This window comes from Drosophila obscura, unplaced genomic scaffold, assembly GCF_018151105.1.
Source record: "Drosophila obscura isolate BZ-5 IFL unplaced genomic scaffold, ASM1815110v1 contig_186, whole genome shotgun sequence".
NCBI lineage: Eukaryota > Metazoa > Arthropoda > Insecta > Diptera > Drosophilidae > Drosophila > Drosophila obscura.
This window is the reverse complement of record NW_024542774.1, coordinates 697,096-724,264: the sequence shown is the minus strand read 5'-3', so window position 1 is coordinate 724,264 and position 27,169 is coordinate 697,096. Positions and strand designations below refer to the sequence as shown.

The window sequence follows — 27,169 nt, the reverse complement described above, 5'->3', positions numbered from 1 at the left end:
TCACATTTTTTTCTTCGTTCTTTTAATTTTAGTCGCGCATTGACAATGAGAAAAAAAAAAAGCTGGAAAGAATGGCAAACTTTCGCGGGCCGAAGTTATAGATACCCTTACACAGATACATTTATAGGGTATGTACATATGTAAATTGAATAGAATAGAATTTCCCACAAAGACTACATCGTACAGCGAATTATTAGCAGTCGCTAATTTGATTAATTAATTTTTAATAGTTAATTTATATTATCTATAGGTATATATACATATAAAATTTGTGGATAGTTTCAGAGATTTTAGCTTAAATTATATTCTTGAAAATACTACCCTTATATCTGTGCACATTAACATGTACCCCGCCTGCTAGAGTACGCGTACAACGCAGACGAAAGACAAGAAAGAAGGACAATGAGTAGGACGACACTTTGGCTTGTTTGCTGTTCCTGGTGCCTGCTGCCTGGGCTTTTGGCTCTGCTCGGCTTGGCGGGGGCTTATCTCTTGGCTGCCTGGCATTTACATTCAACGCTTGACAGCTTCTTTGGCGTGGGGCGGTGGGGGGGGTGGTGTTCGTTGTTCTGGCACCTCTCTCGCACCCAACACTCCCTTGGGGGGCGTGCGAGGAATTTTCCTTTGTGAACTGATATTTCACTGGCTCCGGCGCCTTTTCCTTTTCTTATTTTCACCCCCCACACCGACACACCCTTTAAAATAATCATAAAGTAGACGCGCATAATTATCGAGGAAAAACTGAGGAAATTTACAAATTTACATGCACCGCTTGCGTCAGACCGTGTTGCACACAGAGTCCATTCGATAACGTTAAATCTTCGTCTTTGGCTCAACGTGAAATACATTTACGGAAGGACATTATGGGGCTATAATTTTTACTTTCTTTATGCTTCAAATTATGGCTTTTAATGTTGCTTCTATAATTTTTGAGAGCTGCCTGAAGCCTGTGAAGCTTTACTTTTTATTATAGAAAATTGCATTTAAATTCCTTGCACTGTTTAGTTTATTTATTTGCTTGGTTATTGATTTAATTTGATTTATTTCATAACTATATATCGCAAGCAAGCGGGTTGCCTGCTCAGTGTCTGCGTCTGTCCTCCAAATCCCCCCAAATAAAATGAAACAGAAATCTAAAATCTAAAATTAGCAGAGTCACAATGATGCCAGCTGAAGCTATTTGAAAATTGTGAAATAATTTCCAAGCACACAACGCTCCAGCGGAGCTACATTGTGTGGGGAGTGGGGAGTGGAGTGTGTCTGCAATTACTTTGATGATGATGCTGATGATGCGAAGACTAAGACAGGATGATGACGACTATGATGACGCCTGCGATACGCGGTATACATGCAAATATACGTACACACAATGAGAAGCGAAAGTCAGCAGATCAAACACCGCCCCCCGCCACCCGCCTAATCCTCTATCAGCGGGAGGTGGGGCGTGGGTGTGTATAGAGCTTATAGAGCCCTTAATCAGGGCGCATTATCAATGGCTGCTCTATGATACACGGCTATTTGTTTGATGACTCTGACAGACACACCACAGCTGACGTGATGGCAGGTAAACACACACACACACACACACACACATACATAGACGCATTCGTGAATAAAAGGGGGCGTGACGGGTAATGACAGACTTGAGGAGTATTTGCAGTAATAGAGTGAGCAAACTCCTCTCTACTCAACCCCTTGAAAGTATCAGAGAAAAATATCACAGAAATTCTGTGCTTAAAAAAAGTGGGAAATATTTATAGAGCTTGGGACTGTCTCTCTGTGTTCCTCTCAGATGCAGACCCCATCAAAACTTTACATTTAACATCACCATTTATGTATAACCACAAAGCATTTATCTATGCAAGGATTTGCAGCATTTTTAAGCAAATAAAATCAAACAAAAACATTTCAAAATTGACATTGGCCGCGCCATATTAGCTGGCTACCCCCAAAAGGCCACCCATCAAAGGATTTATATGTAAACCACATTGGGCAGCAATTTGAAAACTTTAGCATCATTCGGTGGCGGTTTTTATGGCACTTTCCAGCCCCAGAGATACCCGGAGAACCCCACGGCCACGAACCCCTTTCAGCTTTCGGCGGCTTGCCAATTGTTTTGGGCCATGGCCATTGCCACATTGCAACAGAGAAGTTGTTCCAAAATTTCTGTGCCCTTTTGTTGCCGTTTCGAAATTTGCTATTTGTGGTCCATGGAATGCCATGCCATGCCCCTGCCCTGCCCTGTCCTGCCGCTACATAAGGCTTGAGAATTGAGTTAATTATCTTGTCGCATAATTAGAAAAGTTCAGAGTTCCAGAGAGAGACAGAGAGCTGAGCTGGCTGCTTTCTCTCCCTCTCTCTAGATAACCTTAATTTCACGCTCTTATGCGGAAAACGCATTTCAATTTTCATAATTTCAGTTAATAACTCAACAAATAACGCCAAAAGGCAAAAGGAACTTCCCATCCAAATGCAAATATTGATAGATACTTTGCGGAGTGTGCCGTGTGGAGGAACTTCCTCTAAATGATTATGATGATGGGCGACGAGACCATTGCAGGCAGAACATGAAGAGCAGCCAGGATGTGGGGGTGGTGCGGGTGTGGTCGTGGTCGTGGTCGTAAGTGGCACGTCTAAATATGAAAAGCACTTGGCGTGGCCACCCAAAGGGAGGCAGAAATGACTCAAGTCGCCTACGTTTTACTTCCAAGCCAAAGACAAACATTTCCAGAGCAAGAAATGAGGGGCAGCAAGCGCCCTTTCTGGATGCTCTTATTCCAAGCATAAAATAGAAGAATATATATACTTAAAGATACATTCATCTGTGCACTGCAAAGCTCAGATATAAATTGGAGTACCCGTCAGCAAGAGCTGTGTAGGGCAGGGAGAAACATTGCTATAGGGGGGGGAGTGAAAAAGGGGTTAGAGGTTAGTAAGTAACTGGGGCTGACTGCCCAGGGCCATAATGACAATTACAGTTACCGCCTGCCATCGCAGCCCAAAATCCAAAAGAGAACTTTTTACTCTGGGCTTTAAGCAAATAAATCCAAACGAAAACGTTTTCCAGCTCTCTCTCTCTCCACTTACCCTCTCCCTCTGCCTCTCCCTTTGGCTTTCTTTGTGTATGTGTATCTTCTTGTCTCTTTCTGTAAGACCTTCTGGCTTCGCTCCACGCTCAATGAGACACAAACAAACAAGCAAACAGCATTCACCCATAGAGACCGAACCGATGCTGCCATAGCACAAAAACCCCTCAAGGGTCGGCGCGCGCCAGAGCGCCAAGCAATTCAAAAAGGGGTGAAAAAGCTAAACATGACCCCCAGCAGTCCCAGCACACACACAAAGAGTGACTGGGAAAGTAGTGACAGGAAGGGAAATGCGAGCGAGAGGAGTGGAGTGCAGTGGAGAGATACTCCTTTCATGTCTCCTGTGGCGGCCATCGACCACGTAAATAAAAGCGTGGCAAATACAAATAGAAATAAGTCAAAATGTATCTATGCATGTATCTGTGTGTGTGTTTGTGTGTGTATGCATCTAGGGGTAAGGGCAGCGGAAACGGAAGGGCATGGAAAATGCGTCTAGCGTGGCGCATCCCAAGCTCATTCGATCTATTTGCTTAATGAATTGAATCTTCCATTTATTTGTTTCAATTGTTCAATGCACAAAACACAAACAAAAAATGCAAACAAGGCAAAACAATTAGAATAAAATGCACCCCAGGGAGCTTAAAGACTTGTATGATCTCTCTCTCTCTCTGTGCTTTATTCGGGAAAGTATACCCGCTCCTTTACCAAAAACGAAAACTGGCCTTGCGTTCGCACGTACTTGTCCAATGTGGCCCAGAACTGCATCAAAATGCTGCTGTGGGTGTGCGGCTCGTTCTTTGATATTTCCAGCGAATTAATTTCCATATTCAGCAGATCCTTGTGCACGCCCACATCCTTGTAGTACAAGTGAAAGGCGCACACTTTGTGAAAAATAACAGCGGCATCGCCATGCCAGGGCCAGCCCTTGAACTGCCAGTGTGGGCCCAGGGCGAAGACAGCAATCACACGCTGCCACTCGTCGGGGCACAGCTTGGACACATTGTCAATGATCCGATACTTCTTGAGCTTGCCATCCTGCCAGAGAGCATGGGAATAGGAATCATAATGGCGTTGCGAAATGAAAGCGCGAACCCATATCACTCACCGAAAACTCACGTTCAATGGCAACCTCCTCCGGCCGTAGAGTGCCCAATGGCCGCTGCATTTCCGGCTGCACAAAGTGCAATTGCTCCAGCAATTCCTTGGCATTGTGCAAGGTGATTAGGCTGCTCATCGCCTGTGGCACCACAATGATGGGTCTGCGCGAGAAGCGCGTTACAGTTCTAATCGGACGCTCGATGGTCGAGTTATATCTTGCCCTTATCCCTTCACGGACGACGCTCTCGCGTGTGCCCGACTTCTTGTTGAGGTTGCTGCCCAACGTATTGATGCCCAGGTCCGTTTGGCCCGGAATGGCCACGGGCATGAGGAACTTCTCCTGGGCGTAGCGGCTGTATCTGGGCAGCGTCTCCAGCTCTGGCGACACAATAGGCACCTCGATCAGCTTGCAAGCCCGCACTCGGGGGGCAGTCATCGGATTGTTGCTGGGCGTGGGAGTCGCAGTCATTGGTGTGACGACCTTGGGCTGACCTTTGGACGCAGACTTTGACTTCCTCTCTCGCTTACGATGTCGCTTAGCTGGTGATTCGACTACGGTCTTGCCAGCTGGCTTCTTGGGCCGGCTTCCTCTCATCGGAATCCTTGGATTTGACTGTTTTCTTAGCTCGAGCGTCGTTGGAGGGAGATGACCGAAGGATTTCAGACATTTCCTCCGAAGAATGATCGCCAACGGAGATATCAGCTTTCTTGGCGGCTTCCTTGAATCCCCGAGCCTTGGCCTTTCGTTTCTTTTTATGTTTTTTGGCAGTGCGTTGCCCAGCCAATGGTATCGCCACCTTCTCCCTAGGCAGATGCCGCCGCAAGCGACGTCTCTTCGCGTTGTAGACCTCTGCCAATAGATCCAGCCCACACGACATATCTGTTGTGCCGTTCATTTGGCTGAGTGGTTTCTCCACACGCCACCGCTTCTTTGCCTCCCGCACCACCCATGCCTTGTGCTCCTCGTCCGCCTCGCGTGTCTCCCGCTTCTTGCGTTTATCGGCAATGGACTCTACACCCTCGGGCTGCTCCCTGGCGCTACGCTTTTTGGCCAGACGCTTGGCCTTGATGGCCGCTATTGCATCGAGGGACATGGTCTGACTCAAAGTCCTATTGGAGTCGCAGTTTAATGTTATCCTTTCCATTGTGACGCCTTTGCTGACTGCTGACAAGTAACTGAATTAACTGATTGAAATTCCCTGATGATTAAGGATTTACGTACGCACTTTTCGGGGATTTCTAAATTAAACTTCTGTGGTTGAAATGTTTCGAATGAATTGATTAAACTGTCAAATTGACAGAAATTCTTGACGATTTATAAATGGTAATTTCGAGGACTACTTGATTCACAGTTTACTTTTTGTCAGTTGGCTGTGCATGAATTGACTTATTAGTTTTTTTTCCACTGTATATTCTACTTCTGTGTGCTGCTCTTTGGATCTTTGGCTCTTTCTGTGCTTTGGGCTCTGTTACTGTGCTGCTTCGTTGTTTTTGTAATTTGTTTATTTAATTCTAGTGAGAGAAGATCGGACGAGCGAGGCGATTGCCTCATTCCCGCTGCATTTCCCGCTGTCGCTGAGTGTGAATGAGAGGGGAAATGTCTGCACATCAATTGCATTGTGTAAACATTTGGTAGTAATAACGAACGGGACTATCTATGCTGCGTAGTTACTCTATCTTGTACTTTTAACTTGCTTTAATACCCTTTACTTGGCAATATCGCACATAAAACTTATTTCCTAGCAAAAGACAAAGCCACAAAAACAGATAAAAACTGCTCCAAAAACTGCTCTCAAAAATAATTAACAAAGGGCTTTCTAAATAAATCATAATTAAATATAAGAAATTCCTATATTTCATGGCAATAAACAAACTTTTATTCAAACAAAAAAAAAAACAAAGAAAACCATGAAAATTTATAGATTTAGGCTGGTAGTTAAATGCTAGACCCATTTCAATGCTTATTTCTTTTTGGGCATTTAGGATGCGATGCTCCTTTGTTTATGACATAAACGAGAATTTACGCTCTATCGCTTCGATCAAAGAGCACAAAAGACAGAGCTTCATAACAAAACACACAACAAAGCCAAATTATCATCAGTTTTATCAAGCAATTTATGCAAAAAGCTAAAAATAATACAAAAAAAATAAGAAACTTTTGGGGTATATGAAAGATTGGAAAATTGCATTCGCATTCGCATTCGATGGGAAGAGAGATAGAGAGAGAGATATTTCTGCGGTCGTACGCATAAATCTGTTGCTGGTTTTTGATCTGCCTACCGCGGGGCGCGGATAATGAAATTAATCGTCTGTAATGGTTTATTGTGTGCTGGTTGGTGTCTGTTTCGGCCAGGCCAAAAATGGCCACGACCAGCAGGGCCCAACCAACCAAAAATGACCGACGACCAGATACAAATTTCAATTGATTTCGTTTTTTTTTCACCATATCTTTCACTGTGTTTTTTTTTTTTTTTTGGTAGAGGAATATCCCCAGAAATATATTGAATTGTCATTGAATGTCGCGTTGCCATAAATAAGAGCCGGCTAATGGGGCGGCGGTCTCATGCAATTTTTGTGATTTAGTGGGGCTTTGGAGGACTAGAGTGGAGTGGAGTGGAACCCACACAATGTCTGGTATCCTTCTCGTGGCTGAGTCATATATCAAAGGATTACTTTAAAATGGAGAATCGACTGTCACGCTTCTAAACTCTAATAACAGCAAAATAATCATCATAAATCCATAAAAGAAAATCTCATTAATCCATCCGCTCCTCCCCCACCCACATGGTCCTGGCTTGAGTATGGGTGAACATTTTTGATGTTTCCTCAACGCCGATGCCACAGGGCTAGGCCGAAAGCATAGAGCAAAGGTTTGGGTGGGGGGGACACAGAGGAAGACGAAAGAAAAATCGACAGAGGGCATGACGCGTCAGTCGTCTGCCTCGTCTGTCTCGTCTCTCTGTCCCTTTATAAGCTTCTCCGTTCCATGCCACACACTTCAAATTCAAATTACTACACATTATATAATATCCTGCAGGCTGTCCGCACGTACTGCAGGAATGGAACAAGATGGAGACGTGTAGGATGAGCGAGGACATGCCATCATCCATGTTGGCACAATACCACATAACAATGGTGCCACGGGGCATCCATCCAGGGCCAAGCAGTAGGTGTGGAGCAACCGAAGCTCTGACTGAGGTGAAGGCTACTGCGTATAGTTCTTTCTGCCCTGCCCTGCCCTGCCCAGCCTCATGCAATCTTGGAAGTTGATTAAGAAGAAGTTCATTTTAAGTTTAAATACGCATCAAATCGAATGCAAGGAGCGAGAGAGAGAGAGAGAGAGAGCTGTGGCAGGAAGCAAAGAAAAGTCTCGAGGTGGCGGCACAGTGGGTAAGAAATGTATGAGCACTGCTGTAAATAGACTTTGAGCCAAAAAAAAAAAACACTCTCTACGAGGAAAATAATGATTTTATTCAGCCTCCTGTCTCATTGTCTTTTCCTTTTTTTTAGCTAGCTGGCTGCCTTTTGTTTCTCTTCAAAGTTGTGCGAATTTTCATTTGGAGTTTGTGTTGTTGTTTTGTTTTGTATCCACACGTAGCATAACTTGTGCACACAACTGTACTTTCACACACAATTTCAAGTTATAATCAGTGCTCATTATTATACCAGACACGTTTTCAGATTTCGCGTGATTATGCGCCGCGGCTCGGCAACATCTTTGGTGCCCTGCCCGTGGAGAGGCGGCCGCGGAACGCAGGAGGAGTCAAGGAATTAAACTTGAAAATAGCTTAAGAGATACATTCTGTGCTTCTAGTAGATAGACGAGAGAATGTAGCCTAGGTCCTGCCCCGTTGTCTAGAACCACAGCCATAGGGGAGGCAGGCGGCACGGCCGGTCCGGGCTCATGCCATAATGCTTATTGTTGTCATTTGTGTTGCTGCCACGGAGGCATGGCATGGGAGGTACAGACGAAAAGTTGGCGAAAAATATGCAAATTATAATGAAAAACTTGACACTTTACATGCAAAGCAACAACAGAAACAACGGGGATACGAAGCTGTGGCTGAGGCTGCGGCTGCTGGTTGCTGGATTTTGGGTCTGGAAGTGGGAGTGGGTGTCTTGGCGTCTCGGCCCTTAGCCGAGATGCGAATCTGTGGTGGGGCGATTAAGCGGGCCAAATGAAGCGCTCGCACTGCCTCCGCATTTTAATTAAGCAAGCAGCCAAATAGTCGACAACGCTGCTGCTATTGCTAGCATACCCTTGCAAAGGGTTAACACGAATTTGAACTAAAAGTTTGCCACCTAAAGAGCCCGGCCAAAAACGGCAGGCAATGCGGAGAGAGTATCAGTAGCTTCGCCTTCCATAGATATTCAACATTTCGGGCTTTTTGGTACGCAGCCACCCACTCAGCAATGAGTAATCAGCGTAGCGACGCTGCAGCATGTGGGGGCAGGGCAGCGGAAAATGCCAAAAATTCCCATAACATTTGCATCTGCAGCTGCAGCTTTGTTTCATTTCACGTTTAAGGTGCAGCACCCACCAAACAAACAAATGTCAAACAAATGTCTGGAGAATTTCTCACAAATTAAAAGGATTTTATTAGATTTGATTTGATTAAATTAACATTAGCTAAGGAAATGGCTGAAAAATTCGATGTGTACATTAGATGGATTCCTAATATATAACTTGGAGAACTCAAACAATTTTTAACTGTTCCTTCTCTAGCAATTTAAAAGTAATTTTCATCCACTTATTTGTTTATATTTATGCCACAATCAGAACAAGTCCCAGGGCCTGCATGAATTTACTTTAGTAAAGGGTACTAAGGCACTTAGTACTATTCTCTACCCGGAACTTAACTTTATTAGTGAGGGACGAGTTCTCATAAAAAAATACATACAGAAAAACATCATACTTTAGGGGGTTGCATTGGTTTCTGAGAGTAAGCGATCGAAGTAATTAAAAAGAACTGGAGATCGGATGGAACTTTGAGCGTATATTAGACTTATGTGGTTTATTTTTATTCCCCAATCGGAACGCGTCCTTGGCCAGAACTAAACTCAATTTCATTCAAGCATTGCATTACGAGTACGAGTACACTTTTGCAACACTTTCAACTTTTAACCTTAAGTGGAACGGAAAAGAAAAAACATTCTACGATTTCATTCACACACACACACACACCCACAGCAAAGTCGTACAAATTATAGCGGAAAATTACCTTAACGAAAGGGCTTCCGCCACAGTGGTATAACCTCTTTGACATAACTGTACCCACCCCGTCTGTCTGTCTGTCTGTGTGACACTGTTATCCTGCCCCAAAACAAAAGCAATTAGATGTCGCCAACTGGCACTGGCTTGGCTGGGATTGTGATTGTAAATGTGAATGTGAATGTTGCATGTGAAGGCAAGCCGGGGAGGGGGGCATGTGGCAGGTGGCAGGTCGTCTCTGTGTGTGTATGGCAGAGACCTACATACATATGTATATAGTAAAAAGTTTTGCCAACGCGATTTTCTTGGTAAAACTATAAATTTACAAGCCACAATCATGGCCGCAATGGAGACGCTGGGCGTCGACGTCGAGTTACCGTTATGTGCGCCCGCCCTCATTGTTGGCATACGAGTATCTCTGTGTAGGTGTGTGTGGGTGTGTGTGCAGGTGTGTTAAAAAAGTTTGTGTGTTGCGTGAGCCTGAGAGTGTATTAAAAACCATTCTGGTGCACAGTGTCCCAAGTGCCGCACCTCCTTCCCCATCACCGCTTCAACGTTTATTTAACCCATGTTTTGTTGCTGTTGCTGTTGCTGCGGTATTTGTTGTTGTTTCAAGTTGTTGTTGTTGCTGATTTTTATTGCCATTGTTGTTGTTGTTTCTAACGTTAGTTTTAAAAACTTTACCCGCTGCTTAAGGGGGACGGTTTGGTTGGTTGATTGTCGAGGGTTAATATTTTGGGTTGTTGAGGCATTTATCTTTGCTACCGCTGCCGCTGCCACTGCCGCTGCTGCTGCTGTTAGCGTCCTTAAAGTTTTTGCCCTGGCAAATCCTGAATGGATTTTAAGTGGAAGAAGTTTAATGATCGAAATTATTCAACATGCTTTGGCTTTATGTTTGTTTTATGGCCAAGCTTAGAGCTTAAGCTAGAACCAACTTATGTTTATGACAGTCTTGGCAAATAAACATATTTTAATGCAGGTTTCCTTTTTGGGCGGATTAATCCATGCCAAAGAATGGATCCGGGAGTAAATATGGAATGGATTTGAAATCTCTGGGAAAGCCTTGAATAATTCACATCTAACCAAGTGATCTATGAGACTTGAAGCCTCTTTCTCTGAGTTAATAAACATTTTTTGGTTGCCATATTTTTGTCAAAATTCTCTGTTGCTGCACCGATCAGCAATGTGCCTGCGCTGTCCCGCCTATTTGTGGAGTCTCGTGACGATCCAGCAGCCACTGGCACGATCACCAACGGCAAGCCAAAGCCTTCGCTGCTATGGCAAGGATGGTGGCGGCAGCTGTGGCTGTGGATGCCGCGATGATGGCGGCAACTGCAACTGCGGTGTCGAGTGTCCATGCCAGGAGCTTGGTCGTCTTGGCCCCAGTCCCCGAAATAAGCGCGATTTGCCAATGGGCTGTACGCCGCAAGTATTACTAACAAAGGCATTCACACTGCCCGCCTATATGCCAGCGTCGCTGTTCAGGATAGTGGCAGAGGACGAGCTACCGGGTCCCAGGACCTGCAGCAATCAGGAGTACTTCAGCTATCATCGCTACTCGTACTACGACTTAAAAACAGTCGTCGGAATGCTGAAACGGAAGGCAAGCACAGATTGCAAATAAGCCCGAGCTGCTGCCTTCCCCCCCATCAACCCCGCTCCAGCTACAGCTCCAGTTCCACTTCCAGTTCCGATGCTGGCGCATTATGACACTAATCGTATTAGTGGGGGGTGGTCGGTCGTTGGTTAGAGACGTAAAGGGCCATGTAGGTCCTTGTTTTTGGAATTGCAGAGGCAAACTAACGACCAGCAGCCCCCAAATGCCATTTCCGCACAATGTGCTCTGCACACTTTGGGACCGACATTCAATGCTGGGCCTGGGCCCCTTGTTTCCGGCTTACGTGAGACATTCTTCGTACAGGTGACATAATGATCCGGACTCGCAATCGGCCATCGCTTCGCAGTTGTAATTAGAGGGAAGCGAGGAGCAGCGGCTGAACCTCATGGATGCGAGCGATGTGCTGTTGCCTCGTTCCGGTGGCAACTTGGTAATTTAGCAAATCGGTTTAGCAAGTCATCGGGAAAACGCGTGGGCAACAGCAACAACAGCAGCAGCAGCAGCAGCAGCAACAGCAGGAACAACGTTCCTTGACAACCTGCCTTATTAAATTTACTGACGGCATTAGCCTCTTACTCTTACATTCACTTGAAAGTGACGTTCATTAGTTGATCAGGTACCAGGTGCAACAGATTCTCCCTGCCCAGCCCTTCGCCGTTCCGGAGTGTGCGCGCGGCAGAGCCCTGCGGCATGATGTGTTCCACCGGATTCTTCAAATCAGAGCTTAAGCTGCTTTGCCACTTAAATCACATAAAATATACGCATTGAAAATATTTGCTCCTTTTTCTCATTGTCTTCTCCGTTCGTTCTCTCTATCAAACAATCAGGAGGAGGGAATGCTAAACGAAAAAAGGGCAGAACACCGCGATGGTGCGTTCCTGCTTAAGTGATTGCCTAGTTTCGAACAAGTACATAGAAACATACATATGTACATATGTATATGTATATGAATGTTCATATTTATGTCCAATATTCGGCTGTGTAAATATATGGAACTGGCAACCAAAGAAGATTTCTATTCACACATCCGTTACCCTACCCCATCCCAGTCAATTTATCAACATTAATCGCATGCAAATTTTATGCAGGCTCCGCCATAAGACCCAAACGATATTTGCAAGCAGAAATCTACAACATAAAAATATACATAAATATATATAAATAAATATATATGCATGTACATATGTATGTATGTATGTTTGGTTATGTTTAGTTTGTGTTAACTTTTGGGGACTTTTGGAGGCTTTTGCTAATCACATGGCACTCTTTAGGATTGCTGCCCACTACAAGTCAGCCTCTGGCGTAACATTTGCATTTCAGCGACATCATTTTTGGTTCGTATTGTTAGCTGAAGTCACAAAACATGACCAAATCAAGGCATTTGCATAATTAATGAATTCTGCGCCCTGCGAACTGCCGTGCCGTTCTGGTGTGGTTTGCTCGAGCAATAAATTCATCGAAATTTATTTAAAAAGGATTCGATTCGGGATGTATTAGGTTCTGGTTATTTGCCAGGTACTTATAGTGATATTGCTGGATTTCTTAATACATATCCAACCTTAAATATCCGTATGCCCCTCCCTTTACCATTCCTTTGCAGACGTGACTTCTTTTAAATTTATATCGTTCACCTCACTGACAGATTTCCTGGCCCCACAAAACGCTAATTTCCGTTTTGTGTCAATAAAGATGATCTATCATGGGTGGAAAGAGAGCCCCAACAGCAAAGGGCCAAAGAAAGAGCACGGAAATTACGCGCATCATGCTAGAGGTTATTGGAGAATTAACTGGGGCGTAGAGTCAAAATAAAAGTTCCAATTTGATGGATCGCATGCAGTTGAGAGCAATGAATGAATCATCGGGATGAATGAATGAGTATAAGGGACATGTGAATACACCCAAAGAGTGGGCTCCTCTCTCTCATGGAATTTACACAGTCGAACAAAGTTTTTGGAACACGTAGCTCGACGGCAGCTGCCGTTGTCATTGGGGTTGGCTGCCGCTCAGTGTTTCGCTACCAAAAGTTTGCACACGCACACACTCGCGCACAGCAAACAAAATTGCAAATAAATTTTAATTGTTTTGAACAATTAAAAATTAAATTTAAAAAATAGTACATGAATGAGAGGGGCAAGGGGCATGCAAATTTCCGCTCTCTTTCTAGCTCTCTTATTCAATTTGTGCAAATGTTTTCGCAACTACGTGAGTGTGTGTGTGCGCATACTGGTGTGCGGCACTGTCCTGCTGCTGCCACTGCTGGCTGCTAAACAAATTAAATTAGACAACTTTTATTCATTCGTTTGACATTTTTATTTGTTTTCAAACTCATTTTGCCAGAGGAGGAACTTGGGCAGGACCAAAGTGGACACCGAACAGGACATTTGAACAATTAACAACAAATACAATTTGCAGACTTTTCGTTCACAACATTTTTGACCAACAACTGCTTCTGTTTAATTTTTCCCCCTCACCGTTCGCCCCTCTGATCACCGCCCTCTATTGTGAGATTTTAATTAAATGCCATTTGCATAAGGAGCAAGGACCAAGACGCCATCTTCTTTCTGTGGCATTCCTGGGGTTAAATTAAATATCTCAAAAAATAATATTACAAAAAAAAACAATTTATGACACTTTCTTTGTTTATCAACATGCCAACAGGAAAAAGAGTGGGAGAGAGAGAGATAGTAGGTCTTATCGATGGCTGATTGCAATCAAAGCAGCCAGACACTCGGAAATACTACTTGAATGGCATTTCTTGGGTCGGACTGACTACACAAAGCTCATCATTCACACTCGCCTGTAGAATGAATCGATTGATGGCACCAGCATGCACTCAAAATTCTACAAGATTTCTCTAGCATTAATGATATTCGCAAGCCAGGTGTTCAAAGAGCCAAACTTTAACTTATTTTGCTTTCCAGCGATTGCAATCAAATATATGTAGCAGCTATTCACAAAATACTCGTATCTTGATTAATGCAATATTATGATTGAAAACAAAGCTCTAAATCTACTATCCATAGAAGCAACACATTAGATGCTTAGTTTGAAGCATTTTTGCATTAATTTTAATGCCATTTGAAGTAATTGCAGAGCACCCCCTAGAGCAACCACTTGCACTCCCCCCACATGGTGTAGGACAAGTGACAGTAAACTTATTGATAAGACTTTGCTATCTCCACACCGCGATCGAGGCTCGCGATTGATTGCCATCTCTCTTCAATATCAGTGTGTCTTCGACAGTGGCAACAACAGCGACCGACAGTTTACTCCACCCGAAAAATCACCTAAATTATAAATAAAAACAACAACAACAAAAAGAGTACCTTATCGGCAATGCCACTGAAACTTCACAGATTGTGGCTACCGTTGCTTCTGTTCTTCCATCACCTGCATGCTGAATGTGAATAAAATATTAAAATGGCAAATCTTTAAATATTTTTTAATACTGATTCCTCTGTCTTCATTTGCAGCTCCGCAGTGCTTTCACTTTACGTGGGTGGGCGCCTATGAGAATCACTCGAATATTCACACAGAGACCTGCGACTCGAGAGTCGGTGACTTCAATGATATTCCCTGTGAAATGCCGCTGGTCGTGACAGGTGAGTAGCCAGTAGAACTGGCTATTGGCGGTTAATCAATAACTCTGAGAACATATTTAGCCAACGATACGGTGCCGGATGTGAGGGCCCTGTGGCACAATATGACGGAGGATCGCGAGAATTTCCTCTGCCAAATGTCGCCGGGCTTTTCGTGTGTCAAGTACTCCTATATATTCAAAGGAGGAAGTGAGTATGAATCCTTGAAGTGCAATGATAGCTCCTCCATCCCGCTCTCGCTCTCCCTTTGCAGTCCAGAACATCACGTACATGTGCGCCAGGGTGAACAGCAGCAATGGCTGCTATCGACAGACCCATCCCACTGGCATGCAGGTCGAGGCCTGTGTGTGCACGTCCCGTGTCGGACTGATACCCTGTAATGGGTGCTCTACAAGCACTCACTCGATCCATGTAATGGGCTTGGCCCTCTGTTTGCTCAACGTTTATCAATTGCTGAATAAATATCGAATAGTTTGACACACTCTTCGGCCACTCTTCCCACCTCCCTCCGGGTCACGGGGCTACTCACCCGTAATGTAATGTGACATTTCCGTGCTTTTTTGATTTTTGACAGGTTCTATGAAATTTATGTGCATTCTTTATAGGCCATATACAAATCCGTTTTTAATGTCCCTTTTTGTGTGTGTTTGTTTTGTTTTTTTGTGAGGCCAACCGCTGTGGCCAAATGAAGTGCCATAATTTATTTACCCGCCCATTAATCACACACACACACACATGCAATGCTGATGATGACAATGACGTTGCTGACGTTGCCGATGATGTCCACTGTCTATAAAAACTTCTCATCGTTTTGTTGAATTAATATAACTAAAATTTGCACATAAATCAAAGTATTGTGCGGGGTTTTTTGTTTCTTTTTTTTTAAGAATAAATTACAGAAATGATTGAATATTATTTTCACTCACGAGTCAATATTAAATTATTTATTTTATAATTATTTTCATAAATTAAATGAACATTAAAAGGCAAGACCAGTTTTTGAACACAAATATCAAAAAAATGAAAGAATAATAGCAGCCTTGATGGTTCATCTCTGAAACATATGTATGTACGTATGTATGTATATGTATATAAGTTTATTAAAAAATGCATTCATCAGTTGATTAAATTTCGTTTATTTTAGCACAAAATGATTCCCCCAGTTTAACGCATAATTTTCCATAAATCCAATTACATTTTTCCAACTCACATTTCTCACATTTCTGCAATATTCGAAATTATTTTAAATAAATAAAATACTGTGGTAAATCAAAATCCTAACAAAAATACTGCCGCAGACACGACACGGACACACCATAATCATAGACCAATAGACACTGGCCAATAGAGAGTGGTGTGGGGTTAGGGGGAACAGTAAACAATACAGGCGATAAACGAAACACCAGACAACACACACACACACACACACACACACACCACACAATTGCTGTTGGTACGGACACACACTGCGTATGAGCAATGCCAATGAATGAACAGCCAGGGATGGGTAGTGGGATTGTGGGGCTGCAGCCACCACAGATTGGCAATGCCCATTGGCACAGCCGGGGCTCAAATAAACTAATTTTAATGCCTTGCATTGTGGCCGGAGCACGCAATGCAGCTCAATTGGGATGCAAATGGCAGCAACGGCATCGAAATGGTGGAATCGAAGCATTCAGAGCTTGCACTCAGGGAACTTCAGTGAGCAGTGGGAGCAGGGGTACGGGGCACGGGACACGGGTCATGTCCAGGCGTTGGTCAATTGCATCTGCTATAGAGAGGAGAGAGGTTTCATCTCTTGATATGCACAAGATATTCGCATATTTATTTTTTTTATTCCCGCATATATTTATACTCGAATTCGATTCCGTGTTCGTGCCTCCCCATCCCTCTCTCTCTCACTCTCTCTCTCTGTATTTGCAATGCAAAATGGAAATGTACACAAAAATCGAAAAAATTTCAACAGAAATTTGTAAATTATGCCGTTATGCCAGTGGATATTGACACTTGAAACCCGACAAGAAATTATGTACCCAATACTGCTAAAAAGGGTATACTGGGTATATGCTCTTCGTGAGATATGTTTTTTTGGGACTCACAAAGTGTCGCCTTAAAAAGCCCTGTGAGTTTTTAGCTTTGCGGCTACTTGGAAATATGCGTACAGGGTATCTGCTGGTCGATACATTCATGTTTCGATTTTAATTTATTTTTAAATTTCATTTATTCGTTGCCTCTTGCTGTTGGCCAGCTGTTATTTAAAATGGCAGCTATGTATATATTTAAGTCTTTTTAAAGAAATTTTTTCTCTGAATTTGTAGATATTAAAATTAAAATATGCAACAATTTTGTGCGATTTGTGTACACACTAGTTTTTTCTATTTTTATATTTATTTCAATAGATAGCCACGCGAAATGGTTTCTGGGAACACTTTTGGGCCTTAACGAAGAAATTTGCACAATAAACGAAAATGCCAAAAATGCAATTGAGCTTCGGCCGGAGATGGGTGTGGGCGACCAACAGCAGCAGCAGTAGCCACAACCACAGCCACGGCCATGGCACTTTAATTTGCCAATTGTATTTATAACAAGCAGCCCAATATACAGTACGTTTCAATGCTTTAGGTTCTAGTTAAAATGTACGCATAGCAATCCTTTTCTTTCACAGTTTATTCATATTATTTATTCATTCGCTTCCAGCCATAACATGATGATATGCACCGTACACTCGTATATGGCCAATACTATATATTCGATTTATGCATAAATCGAACCATCTCATTGGCCTGCTAGCTCCCCGCATTATCTGCCAATAGTCCCAAACTGGGCGAGTGGGGATACTGAGCAGAGGAGTGTTAAAAATAAATAAATAAACATAATTTGATTTTGCCATTTCGTTAAAGGGGATTGTGGTGGGATGTTAGGGGGGGGCCATTATAATGCCATGTTTATGCACTGTCCGATTTGCTATATTTGTTGTTGTTGTTGGCTATTTGTTTTAGCTTTTTGCCTAGACAGTTTTATGTTCTGCCAGATATGGAGGAAGAGGCGCGCATAGGCCAAAGAGTCGCATGCACAATGTATAGGAGGTTCGATGGAACGTTAGATGTGCGTGTGATTTATTTGTCTGCCTCGCCGCTGGTTGTTCAACAAGCAATAGTAAAACTGATGATAAACGAAATGTGATTAGTATTAAAGCAATCACAGAAAGACAGCCACAACAAAAGTGGGTAAAATAGCGAGAGATAAGCGAGGCTTTCACCCAACCAAAGGCATAGAAATATATTTGCAAATAATCTAAAATATGCATATTAATATTTATTTAAAATTTAAACTATATTTCAGCACTTACTATATATGGATCTAATCTCGATTAGATTGGTCTTCTCCTAAGAACCACCGGAACAATACCCCAAAAAGCTCTCTCTCTCTGTGTGTGTGTGTGTGTGGCATCAGCAATGAGTACACTCATTCCTATTCACCACATACGCTCAATTATTCATTTGCTTCTTTTTGTTTGTTTGGATGAACTGAAAATTCGAGGCGTATTTGTTTTTCTTTTCGAGTGATGGAGGAAAACCGGGGAACCAGCTCAGTGGAGGAAAGAGAAGCATGGACCGGACCGGAAGGATGCAAGGAAACCACAAAAACCGCAACGAATTTAGCACGAAGCTTGACCAAAAGTAGTAGCGGGTGGGGTGTGGTGGGTGGGTTGGAGTTTTTCCTAGATCGACTGCATTTGAATGCAGCGCTCGACAGCCAACTGAAGCGTGACAGGCAAAAGGGGGGGAATGAGCAGGAGAGAGATCTGGAACAGTGGCCAAAGAACGCATTAAAAACAGAAAAGAACTCAAGATAAGTTCCATAGGAATGGGAATCCTTTTTGGGTTATTGAATTCAAATGTCGCATACTACGAGTATATATCGAATACTATATATTCGAATCAAAGCGAAATGCAAATGAATAACCCACCCAAAATGAGAGCCGCTGCGGTTCTGCCATTAATTGGCAATTTATAGCAGAGACCCAACCGCCGTCCCTGACATTCTCTCTCTCTTCATTTTCACGTGCTCGCTCAAGTGAAAATTATCATTTCCAGCGAAACTAAATTGCCTTGGTCCCGCTAAGACCCCCCCACACCCCCTGTACCAGCACCATAGTCGACCCACACACGGATCCCTAAAAATAGCAAAAACGAAACAAAGCTAAAGGCAATGCCATAAAAATGTACAGTGAAAGCAAAAGACACCCACACACAAAACACCAGTCCAAAAAAAGCAATAAAAACAAAACAGCAAAAAAACCAAAAAAAAAACAAAAAAAAATTGACGCGGAAGAGTGCAAACGAAGGAAAGGAGAAAAAAACGAAAGGACGAAGAGGAACAGGGGACAATGGAGGAATAAAAAGCCGCGCGAAAGTCGACAAAACTTTAGCCGGGGACAAACCGTCCAGGACGACCGCAAAAGGCAACAGAAGTCTGTCTGCTCTTTCCATCTTCAGCTGCTTCGCCCCAAACCTCCTTCGGTCTAGCGAGACGATATCAAAAAAAAAAAGGCTAGAGAGAAAAAATATGTTGACTCATTAAGCGACAGCAGAAATGCTCTAAAAGAACTTTGATTGATCCCTAAATTAATATGGAATGTACTACACATGGATTACGGATAGAGAAAGAGAGAGTATTTTTATTTCTGTACATACATATGTACAATGATATGGAAAAGAGGCATCCACAGATGAGGGATAGAGAATTATTGAAAACAAACGTCACAAAAGCGAGAGTTAAATATTAGATGTATCCCTTCTATAGAAGGATTTTGGAACCATTTGTTTCTCTTATAAAAAATGAGAGTAACTGAGTGAAAGAATTATCCCATCAAACTCCATCAGTTTAACCCATTTAATGGACCTTTAATTGTGTAGGGTATCGAGGTGAAACCCAACCAGCGATTTATCGCATTTTGCTGTGGTCGGCATTAGTTACGCTGAATTTTATCACAATTGCAATTCTTTCTAGTCGAGAACACCCCACCCACATCCCCCCCGAATATAATCATTTATTCGTATCTTTTCGACTGGTTCTACTACCATTTGTTGGACGCGCAATGGATGGAGGTGGCTGAAATTTCCGGACTCTGGCCAGCTGCCCTGGCAACTGTCCGGAACTCCCGAAAATTCGCGCCTCTAATTTCCACGTTTTTGGCCTTAAATAATCATAATTTGGTCTTTTGTGGCTCCCTGCACTGAAGCTGTAGATGATTAACGCGTCCACGGGGAGGAGGCTCTTTAAAGTGTTCTCACCGAAAGCTTGCATTCATTTTCAAGCCCAATCTCTCATTAGCAAATTCATTTGGCTGCACTCCAACTGCCGGGAATTGCTGGTGGTGGTGGGGCGACATTTCTCTTTAGCCCCTGACTTATCAGTTGGAGAAGCCATAGCAAATATCCATTCAAATTGAAGGAGTCGAAGTGACAATACACTTTTCTAATAAACCAAAACTGTTCTGTTCGATTGGTGCACTAAGAGAGAGGCAACGGATGATTTCCCAATGGAGAGACTCTCCACTCGAATTGTTTTTTTTTTTTTGATTGAGTTTTGTGCATTTGAAAACCCCTGAATCCCTGTTGAATGCTTCGAAAGTGCTCAATTTATCTGTCAGAGTATCTACCAAATTGGAAAATGCAAAAATGCTTCAAAAAATTATCATTTTGCAGGGCCTAATGACTTGTGCAAAATGTCTAAAGATACTTCGACTCCCAGATATGAGAGAGCGAGAGAGAGAGAGAGAGGTGGGTGGTTGCCTCCCCCCTCTTATCTGCTTCGAAAATGTAACCATTTTTGGGAGCAAAATGTTTGCTTAATTGTCAAAAATTCAAGAGAGGAAAAAAGACAGAAAAAGATGGCTGCAGGCCATAGAACTATGAAAAGGCACGACAATGACAGGAGAAGAAGGAGTGTGGCGCGGGTGGGTAGCAGCCTGGGTGGATAGTTGAGGAGCTAAAGGATGAGCATTAACCCAGTTAACCCATTAAAGCCGCCTCATAAATTCAAAGCCACAACCGACCCCCCCAACAACAACAGGCGGCGGCTCCCTTTGTGGCCTTTTGCGGGCCCGACTTGGCACCGTTTTTCGACTCATTAAAGCCAACTTCACGCAATTAGCCTAATAAGCTGCCCTCGCCAAGGGGTGCCTGCCTGGCCTCAACAAAAGCCAAAAGACAGAGAATCATGAGGCGAAAGGGAGAGCAAAGCATAAGATTGAGAGCAGAGGACAGTAAATGCGGTAAATGTATATAAAACGATATTGTGGTTCACATTTTGCACTTTTGCTCAATTAACTCAATTAATTGACATTTGAAATTAAATATCTACATATATACACGTGGGTCAACAGCATACATACATATATACATCTGTATGTGCATACAGGAATGTTTATTTAACGTTCAACCTCCCCGTTTAAGAACAGTTTGCTAAGCTGGAACTTGGGCGTTAAAGAAGAAGCCTTTGGATCAAATATGATTTCCAGAAGCACTAGAGTTATAAGCTACATAAACTAGAAGAGGATAATCTAATAAAATTATGCATTTTACAAGCAGCACCTGGCCAAAAGCAACAACAGCAAAACCGACAACAAGAAACAAACTATCGAAAGGGCAGCAAGAGGGAATAGCACACAACTTACACAGAGAAGAAACGGTACGAATATGTCAGCAAAGAAGAACAGAAACAATATAATTTTGCACTCACCTGTTCTTAACATAATCCCGCACCAGTAATTCTCCATGCTGCAATCCTTCTTTACTTTTCTTGCCGTTTCCATTCTGTCCATTTGGCTTTTTTTCTCCCTTGATTTTTTCACCGCTGGCTACCGACAAGTTGTGTTTAGGATCTCTCCATTTACCTCTCCTCTACCTCTTCCTTTATCGCTCTCATTCCTTTGTCGATATGTGTGAGTGGGTTTTTGCAAAAGCATTTGAGCTGGGTGTGAAAGGGACGGAGGATACAAGGAGACGTGGCAGAGTTTATTTGCGTGATCTGTAACGGAATCTTGTAACATATGTACATACATACATATTTACATAGTTCAAACCTGGGCCCCGAAACCATCTTCCTCTCTCTTGTTTATTTCTTTTGCTGTGCGCCTCTCTCCTCTCTCTCTGGTAACAGAGATGATTTTGTGATTTTGCAGCACTAGAAACGAGCACAACTAACGGTAAAGCAAAACAAGAGATGGGTGCAAAAAAAAGGGAGAATATCAATTTTGTACGGCTACAGCAGAAACCACCCCCTCCCCCCTGGCCATAACTAAGGACAATTAAGGTATTGGTCTCAAATATAAAATATATTCTCGATTTACAATGCATTTGACCCTTTTCGCCTAGTCAACTCTGTATTAAAATGTAACAATATTAAGTTGTAAATGTCTCTGGTTTGCTTGTGTAGGTGTAACCTCTTGTGGTGTGGTGTTTGTGTGGTGTACCTCTTGGCAATTTGTGTACAATTTGTATGTTGGGGGACGTCAATCAACAACAAATTTCGATAAACGCGGAACATTAACATGAAGAAACTGTGTAACAAATTAACTAAAAACTATTTTCCGTCAGGGCAGGCCATCTGGAACAGGAATTGAACGATGGTGCGCGTGGGTCGGCCGGTCATGCGGTCTTTCAGCAGATACGGCAGCGGATTGTAGCGCGTCAACAGGCCGACGTTCCGGATGTCCAGATGGGCCCAATCGACACACGGGACCAGCTCGTGCAGCACGGCGGCGGCGATGCAACTGGAGGCGGGGCCACGTCCACGGTTGCTGATATCGAAGGTCTCGTTGGGTGAAATCAGCTCCTTATAGTAGCGCCACAGGGGAAGGCGCCAAACGCGATCACCGGTGAGGCCGCCAGCCTTCTCGAACTGCTTGTATACGAAATTCGAGTTGCTGAAGATTCCGGCGGCTGCTCCTCCCAGCGCCGGACAGACGGCATAGCCCACAGTGGCAATATCCACGACCATGCGAGGCTTGAAATTGGTCTGAGCGTAGAGCAAGGGATCGGCCATGGCCACCACCCCGGCCTTGCTGACGTCCACGAATCCGAGTGTCTTGCCATTCAGCAGGCTGACCACATCGCCAGGCTTGGCCGCCATGCCGGAGGCCATGTTCTCACACAGCGGCAACACTGCCGATATGTTTATGGGCAGCGACAGAGCGGCGGCGGCACGGAACACACCCAGGCAGGTGGCAGCACCGGCCATGCAGCCGCGGTACATGGACAGACAGTTCTTGGGGCGAAGGCAGAGGCCGCCGCTGTTGAATGTGAGTCCCTTTCCCAGCAGCAGGATTGGCTTGTCCTCGGGAGCGGTGCCGCAGTAGCTGATTTCCAGGATAATTGGCGGCTCGCAGCTCCCCTTGGCCACCATCAAGAAGCTGTTTAAGTTCTTGGACTCAATCCAATCCATGCCACGTACCTCCACGGAGATGCCGCAGGGGCACAGCGAATCCACCGCTGACTGTGCAAATATTGAGGGCGTCATCTGATTGGCTGGCGTATCGGCCAGGCGACGTGCCAGATTCTGTGATTCGGCCTTGAACAGGCCCCGGGTCCAGGCCTCCGAGTCGGGCGAGTCGTACAGCTCCAACTTGGGAATGAGTGTGCGATCCCGACGGCGCCGGTTGCTGTTATAGCGATAAATGGCCAGGGCGCTGCCCTCGGCCGCCTGCTCCGCATACTCCATCGAGTCGACGAAGATATCTGTGCAGCCCTGCATTTGTAGGGCACGTGCACCCACACCGGCAGCGACGCGTGCATTCTCCATGCCCTCATCGATCATCTCCAGTTCGTTGAAGCCGACCCCCTCCTGTCCCACGCCGACCACAGCCACTGCCCGGAACTCGGCGTCCACGTTCATGAAGACACGCCCCTTGCCCAGCTGACCCTTCAGGCCAGTCTCGCGTATGAGCTCTGTGATCTTACCCTGTACGCGATCGTCAAACTTCTCGCCCGATGAGGTCATCTTAGGCTCGCGGTCGCCCTCCTTGGCATACACGCCCACCACAACGCCCTTGATGACCGAGTCACACTTGTCCGCGTATTGGCGCAGCTGCAGCTGTGCCACAGCTGCACATCTGCCCGTGGATGTGCACTGGACACGCCGGCACAGCGTGTTCATCAAGCGTACAGACTGCATCGCTTGATGACGGTGATTTCTCCCCTCGAAGATGCGTGACAAAAGTTCTCTTTAAAATTTTAAAATTTCCAATTTAAAATATAGAGAAGAAAACAGTTGTTATTCCAGAAGCTATGGCGAAAAGAATGAGATATGCCAGGGCTCACAAGGGGCTCGAAGGGAAATGTTAGGCCCAACGCCTGCTGCGATGCGATGAATTATTGAATTTTGAAACAGACTTTTACACACAATCCGACATACATATATATTTTTCGCTTAATCCAAATGAAACAAAAGTTTTATTCCTCATCAGAATCGGCTTGATTGGCTGGCTTGAGGCTGCCAAAGACCTTGGCCGGTATGGCCTTCTGTTCGAAACGCAGTTTCTTCATGATGAGACCCTCGTCATCGGTTTTGGTGGGGGCCTGGCCTGCCGCCTCAGCTTGGTCTCCACTCGGTGTCTGCTGCTGCTGCTTTTCCTCCTCCTCATCGTCGTCGTCGTCGTCGTCTTCCTCGCTGTCGCCAATATCAATCTCATCCGGATTGATAACTGTATTATTCTTATCCTTGGCGCCGCCCTGGGTCTCGCCGCGCACAAACATAATATTGCTGGCAGCCTTCTCGGTGGGCTTTTGCTTGGCCTCGGCTGCCGCCTGGCGTGCCTTCTCCTCGAGCAGTCGCATGGCATCCGGTCCGGAACCGGCACCAGCATCGGCAGCCACGCCATTCGAACTCGTGTTGACAAATTGCGCAGCCATCATGTTGACTTGAGTGTTGTAGGTGGCCTGAATGGAGCGCTTGATACGCAGCATTTCACGCATCGTATCCTCGTTGCCATGACGCACCTCGAACTCCTTCCAGGTCTGCCAGAAGTCAGCCGTGATGCGGGGATCGCACACCTATGGGGACACAGCAGAAGAGGGCTTAGCATACTGAGCATCCATCCGAATGGCTTAAAATGTTGACTCACCTGCGAGCAATGGGCATAGATGGCTCTGGCCCGATCCACCTCGCCCAGCTTCGTCTCCAGCTCGGCGAATTTCACGCACATGTGACGCATATGCTGCTCGGGCAGGGCCTCGATGGCCTTCTCGTAGATCTCCCTGGTGCGTGGCAGGCCGTAGATCTCGGCCGCCTTCTTCACGAATATGTTGTACATGTCGAACATCTCCTCCTCCTTGACGGCGGAAGTGGCGCGATCGTAGACGGACATGGCATGCCGTGCCAGGCCGTGCTCCTCCTCCAGCTTGGCGTAGAGCAGATAAAAGTACTTGGCATGCTCGGCGGGACACTGATCCAGGCACTGCTCGAAGAGGTCGCGGGCTCGCTCCAGCTTTGTGCCACCGTACCGTGCGAGGAACTTGCTCAGATACGAGTTCCAGATGTCGTACACATTGGGCCACTTGAACAGGGCAATGCCCTTCTCGTAGGCCCGATAGGCCTCCTCGAAGTAGTTGTGCTCCTCGAGGAACATGCCATAGTTGATGATCACCTGAGGCGTGCAGATCTTCAGGTCGATGATGCGCTCGTAGACGGCCTTGCAGGTCTTAAAGGTGCCAAAGGACTCCTCCAGATCGGCGTACATGGACCACACCTTCAGGGATCTGTGGAGGCGCGACTGCACTGTCTCCGTGTCATCGTGATAGGCCACCTTCCGCTTGGGCATTGCCGTGGCGCGTTGCATCAGCTTGAGCGCAGCCTCGAACTGCTGCTGGCGCAGCTCCATCTCCGCCCACTCGCACCACACGGCGGCCAAATCCTCCACCTTGACGTACTCCACCTCGGTGCCCCGCTCAAAGACCACGCGGGCATCCTCCACCTGGCCATTGGACTCGTAGAACTTGGCAAACTCCACCCAGAGGGTGTGCAGCTTTCCCACCGCCAGCTTGGGCTGGACTGTCTGCACGGCCTCTGTGTAGGTGTTGATGATCTCTGTGGGCTTGTCCTCGTACAGATTCACCCGCTTGTGCCACTCGTGAACGTTGTGAGGATTCTGGCGAAGCAGCACGCTGTTCAGCAGGAGCAGACGCCTCTCCATGAGGTATTCGAAGCGCGAGAGGCGCAGCTCCACATCGATGTCATCCTCCTCGGTGGCCTCCTCGTTCTTGGCCACCTCCTCCATGCGCTTGTTCAGCGACAGCTCCTCGAACTGCGCGTACTCGTCAAAGACTTGGGTGAAGTCCCGCACTGTGGTGACCGTTTGAATGGCCTCCTCGTAGATGTCCCTGGCCCGATCGAACAGTCCCGAGCGCACATAGTAGTCGGCCAGGGAGTTCCACAGGTGACCCAGCTGATCTGTGTACCGCCGCAGGCCACCCCTGATGATGGCGTCCACATTCAGAGAGTGCACCTTGTGCGGATTCTTCGAGATGAGGTCGCACAGCTCGTTCCACAGCTGGTGGTTCGACTTGCCGTGCTTCGACACGAAATGCTCGTTGTCCACTATGTCGGCCAGCTGCTGGGCCGCCTCGTCCAGCTTCTCCACCTGCTGCAAATACTCGACATACTCCTCGGCGTCCTCCGGAAACAGCTTCAGATAGCGTCTGTACACCCTCAGCGCCGTCTCGGGCATATCGAAGCGCTGCACGAACTTCAAGAACAGCGGCCAGATCCTGCCGTGCTGTGTGATGGGCAGTGCCCTCAGCGCCCGGTCGAAGACGTGCCGAGTGCGCGTCACCTTGCATTGGGTGGTCATGAACACCCCATAGTCGATCCAGATGCGCGGCATCTTGTGCATAAAGACGAGGGCCCGCTCGAACGTGTTGTTCACCTGCTCGTACATGGGATCTGTGGGTATCTTGCCCCGAACCTGCTTCCTTCGCGTTCGCAAATAGTTGTACCAAATCTTGTAGCTGCCGGGCAGCTCCTTCAGGGCGCGTTCGTACACCAGATTCACACCATTATTGGGCGCCTTGGCCTTGTGATCAATGTAGCGAAGCCAGTGCTTCACGGAGTAGGCATTCCTCAGAATTTCCTCCTCATAGGGCACATCTTCCTCTTCCTGCAAGGAAGGTGAGCGTTAAATAAACGTCAAACTGTATTTAGTTAACAATACTTACAAAATTGAGTTCCGTATTTGAGTTTTTAGTGGTTTTTGCCACCATTTTCGCGGCCTAAGTTAGCAATTTTCACAAAACACCAAAAGCCGCAAAACGTTTTTCATGAGCGTCTATGAAAACAGCTGTTGCTGGAGAGTTGCCACGTAGGCGTGAGACAGTACCGATATATCGTACGCACGAAATATTTATACAATAGTATCGATGCTGTTCAAAAAATATTGCCCTAATATATATCGACATTTTGATCTACCCTTTGAAAACAAATATTATGGAATTGAGGAAATGTTTGAACTCTCAGGTTCCAGTGAATGCAGAAACTAGTCTGTTAATTAATGTTA

General features: G+C 45.3%; 6 protein-coding genes across 9 annotated transcripts in view; 2 read left to right on the top strand and 4 right to left on the bottom strand.

Annotated features, from left to right (window-relative positions):
- Positions 1-21,381, bottom strand: part of LOC111075644 (hemicentin-1) — a 139,608-nt gene extending 118,227 nt beyond the window's left edge. The window contains exon 1 of the mRNA XM_041592876.1: positions 21,361-21,381. The gene's annotated coding sequence lies outside the window, so the exon portion shown is untranslated. The remainder of the gene's footprint in view (positions 1-21,360) is intronic.
- LOC111075651 lies at positions 52-15,092 on the top strand. Of its 2 annotated transcripts, none has more exons than XM_022369090.2 (4): positions 52-128; positions 14,488-14,616; positions 14,677-14,802; positions 14,867-15,092. In XM_022369090.2, exons 2-4 carry the CDS (start codon positions 14,598-14,600, stop codon positions 15,088-15,090), a joined length of 369 nt encoding a protein of 122 aa, XP_022224782.1. In that variant the 5' UTR covers positions 52-128; positions 14,488-14,597; the 3' UTR covers positions 15,091-15,092. The 2 variants fall into 2 exon arrangements, with proteins under 2 accessions (XP_022224782.1, XP_022224781.1); XM_022369089.2 differs by lacking the exon at positions 52-128 and adding an exon at positions 14,255-14,417.
- Positions 3,630-5,495, bottom strand: LOC111075649 (parafibromin). Of its 3 annotated transcripts, none has more exons than XM_022369084.2 (3): positions 5,407-5,495; positions 4,192-5,346; positions 3,630-4,121 (listed from the first exon to the last, which is right to left on the bottom strand). In XM_022369084.2, exons 2-3 carry the CDS (start codon positions 4,777-4,779, stop codon positions 3,762-3,764), a joined length of 948 nt encoding a protein of 315 aa, XP_022224776.2. In that variant the 5' UTR covers positions 4,780-5,346; positions 5,407-5,495; the 3' UTR covers positions 3,630-3,761. The 3 variants fall into 3 exon arrangements, with proteins under 3 accessions (XP_022224776.2, XP_022224778.2, XP_022224779.2); XM_022369086.2 differs by having other exon boundaries at positions 5,411-5,475; XM_022369087.2 differs by having other exon boundaries at positions 4,192-5,360; positions 5,411-5,434.
- On the top strand, positions 10,495-11,593 carry LOC111075653. Its single transcript, XM_022369092.2, has one exon. The coding sequence runs from the start codon at positions 10,580-10,582 to the stop codon at positions 11,018-11,020; it is 441 nt and encodes a 146-aa protein (XP_022224784.2). The 5' UTR covers positions 10,495-10,579; the 3' UTR covers positions 11,021-11,593.
- A 555-nt stretch (positions 21,382-21,936) lies between the features above and the next one.
- LOC111075640 (cytosol aminopeptidase) lies at positions 21,937-23,925 on the bottom strand. Its single transcript, XM_022369074.2, has one exon. The coding sequence runs from the start codon at positions 23,791-23,793 to the stop codon at positions 22,204-22,206; it is 1,590 nt and encodes a 529-aa protein (XP_022224766.2). The 5' UTR covers positions 23,794-23,925; the 3' UTR covers positions 21,937-22,203.
- Positions 23,926-24,011: 86 nt separating this feature from the next.
- On the bottom strand, positions 24,012-26,969 carry LOC111075638 (pre-mRNA-splicing factor syf1 homolog). Its single transcript, XM_022369073.2, has 3 exons — positions 26,832-26,969; positions 24,743-26,773; positions 24,012-24,671 (listed from the first exon to the last, which is right to left on the bottom strand). Exons 1-3 carry the CDS (start codon positions 26,874-26,876, stop codon positions 24,072-24,074), a joined length of 2,676 nt encoding a protein of 891 aa, XP_022224765.2. The 5' UTR covers positions 26,877-26,969; the 3' UTR covers positions 24,012-24,071.
- Between the last annotated feature and the right edge of the window lie 200 nt (positions 26,970-27,169).

Coding starts and splice junctions, on each gene's coding strand:
- LOC111075649 (XM_022369084.2), bottom strand. CDS start 4,779: ATGAGAGGAAGCCGGCCCAAGAAGCCAGCTGGCAAGACCGTAGTCGAA. Junction 4,122..4,191: donor CCATTGAACGTGAGTTTTCG/GTGAGTGATATG, acceptor GCTCTCTGGCAG/GATGGCAAGCTCAAGAAGTA.
- LOC111075653 (XM_022369092.2), top strand. CDS start 10,580: ATGTGCCTGCGCTGTCCCGCCTATTTGTGGAGTCTCGTGACGATCCAG.
- LOC111075651 (XM_022369089.2), top strand. CDS start 14,351: ATGCCACTGAAACTTCACAGATTGTGGCTACCGTTGCTTCTGTTCTTC. Junction 14,418..14,487: donor CCATCACCTGCATGCTGAAT/GTGAATAAAATA, acceptor CTTCATTTGCAG/CTCCGCAGTGCTTTCACTTT. Junction 14,617..14,676: donor AATGCCGCTGGTCGTGACAG/GTGAGTAGCCAG, acceptor GAACATATTTAG/CCAACGATACGGTGCCGGAT.
- LOC111075640 (XM_022369074.2), bottom strand. CDS start 23,793: ATGCAGTCTGTACGCTTGATGAACACGCTGTGCCGGCGTGTCCAGTGC.
- LOC111075638 (XM_022369073.2), bottom strand. CDS start 26,876: ATGGTGGCAAAAACCACTAAAAACTCAAATACGGAACTCAATTTT. Junction 26,774..26,831: donor CAAATACGGAACTCAATTTT/GTAAGTATTGTT, acceptor CCTTCCTTGCAG/GAAGAGGAAGATGTGCCCTA. Junction 24,672..24,742: donor TCTATGCCCATTGCTCGCAG/GTGAGTCAACAT, acceptor GTGTCCCCATAG/GTGTGCGATCCCCGCATCAC.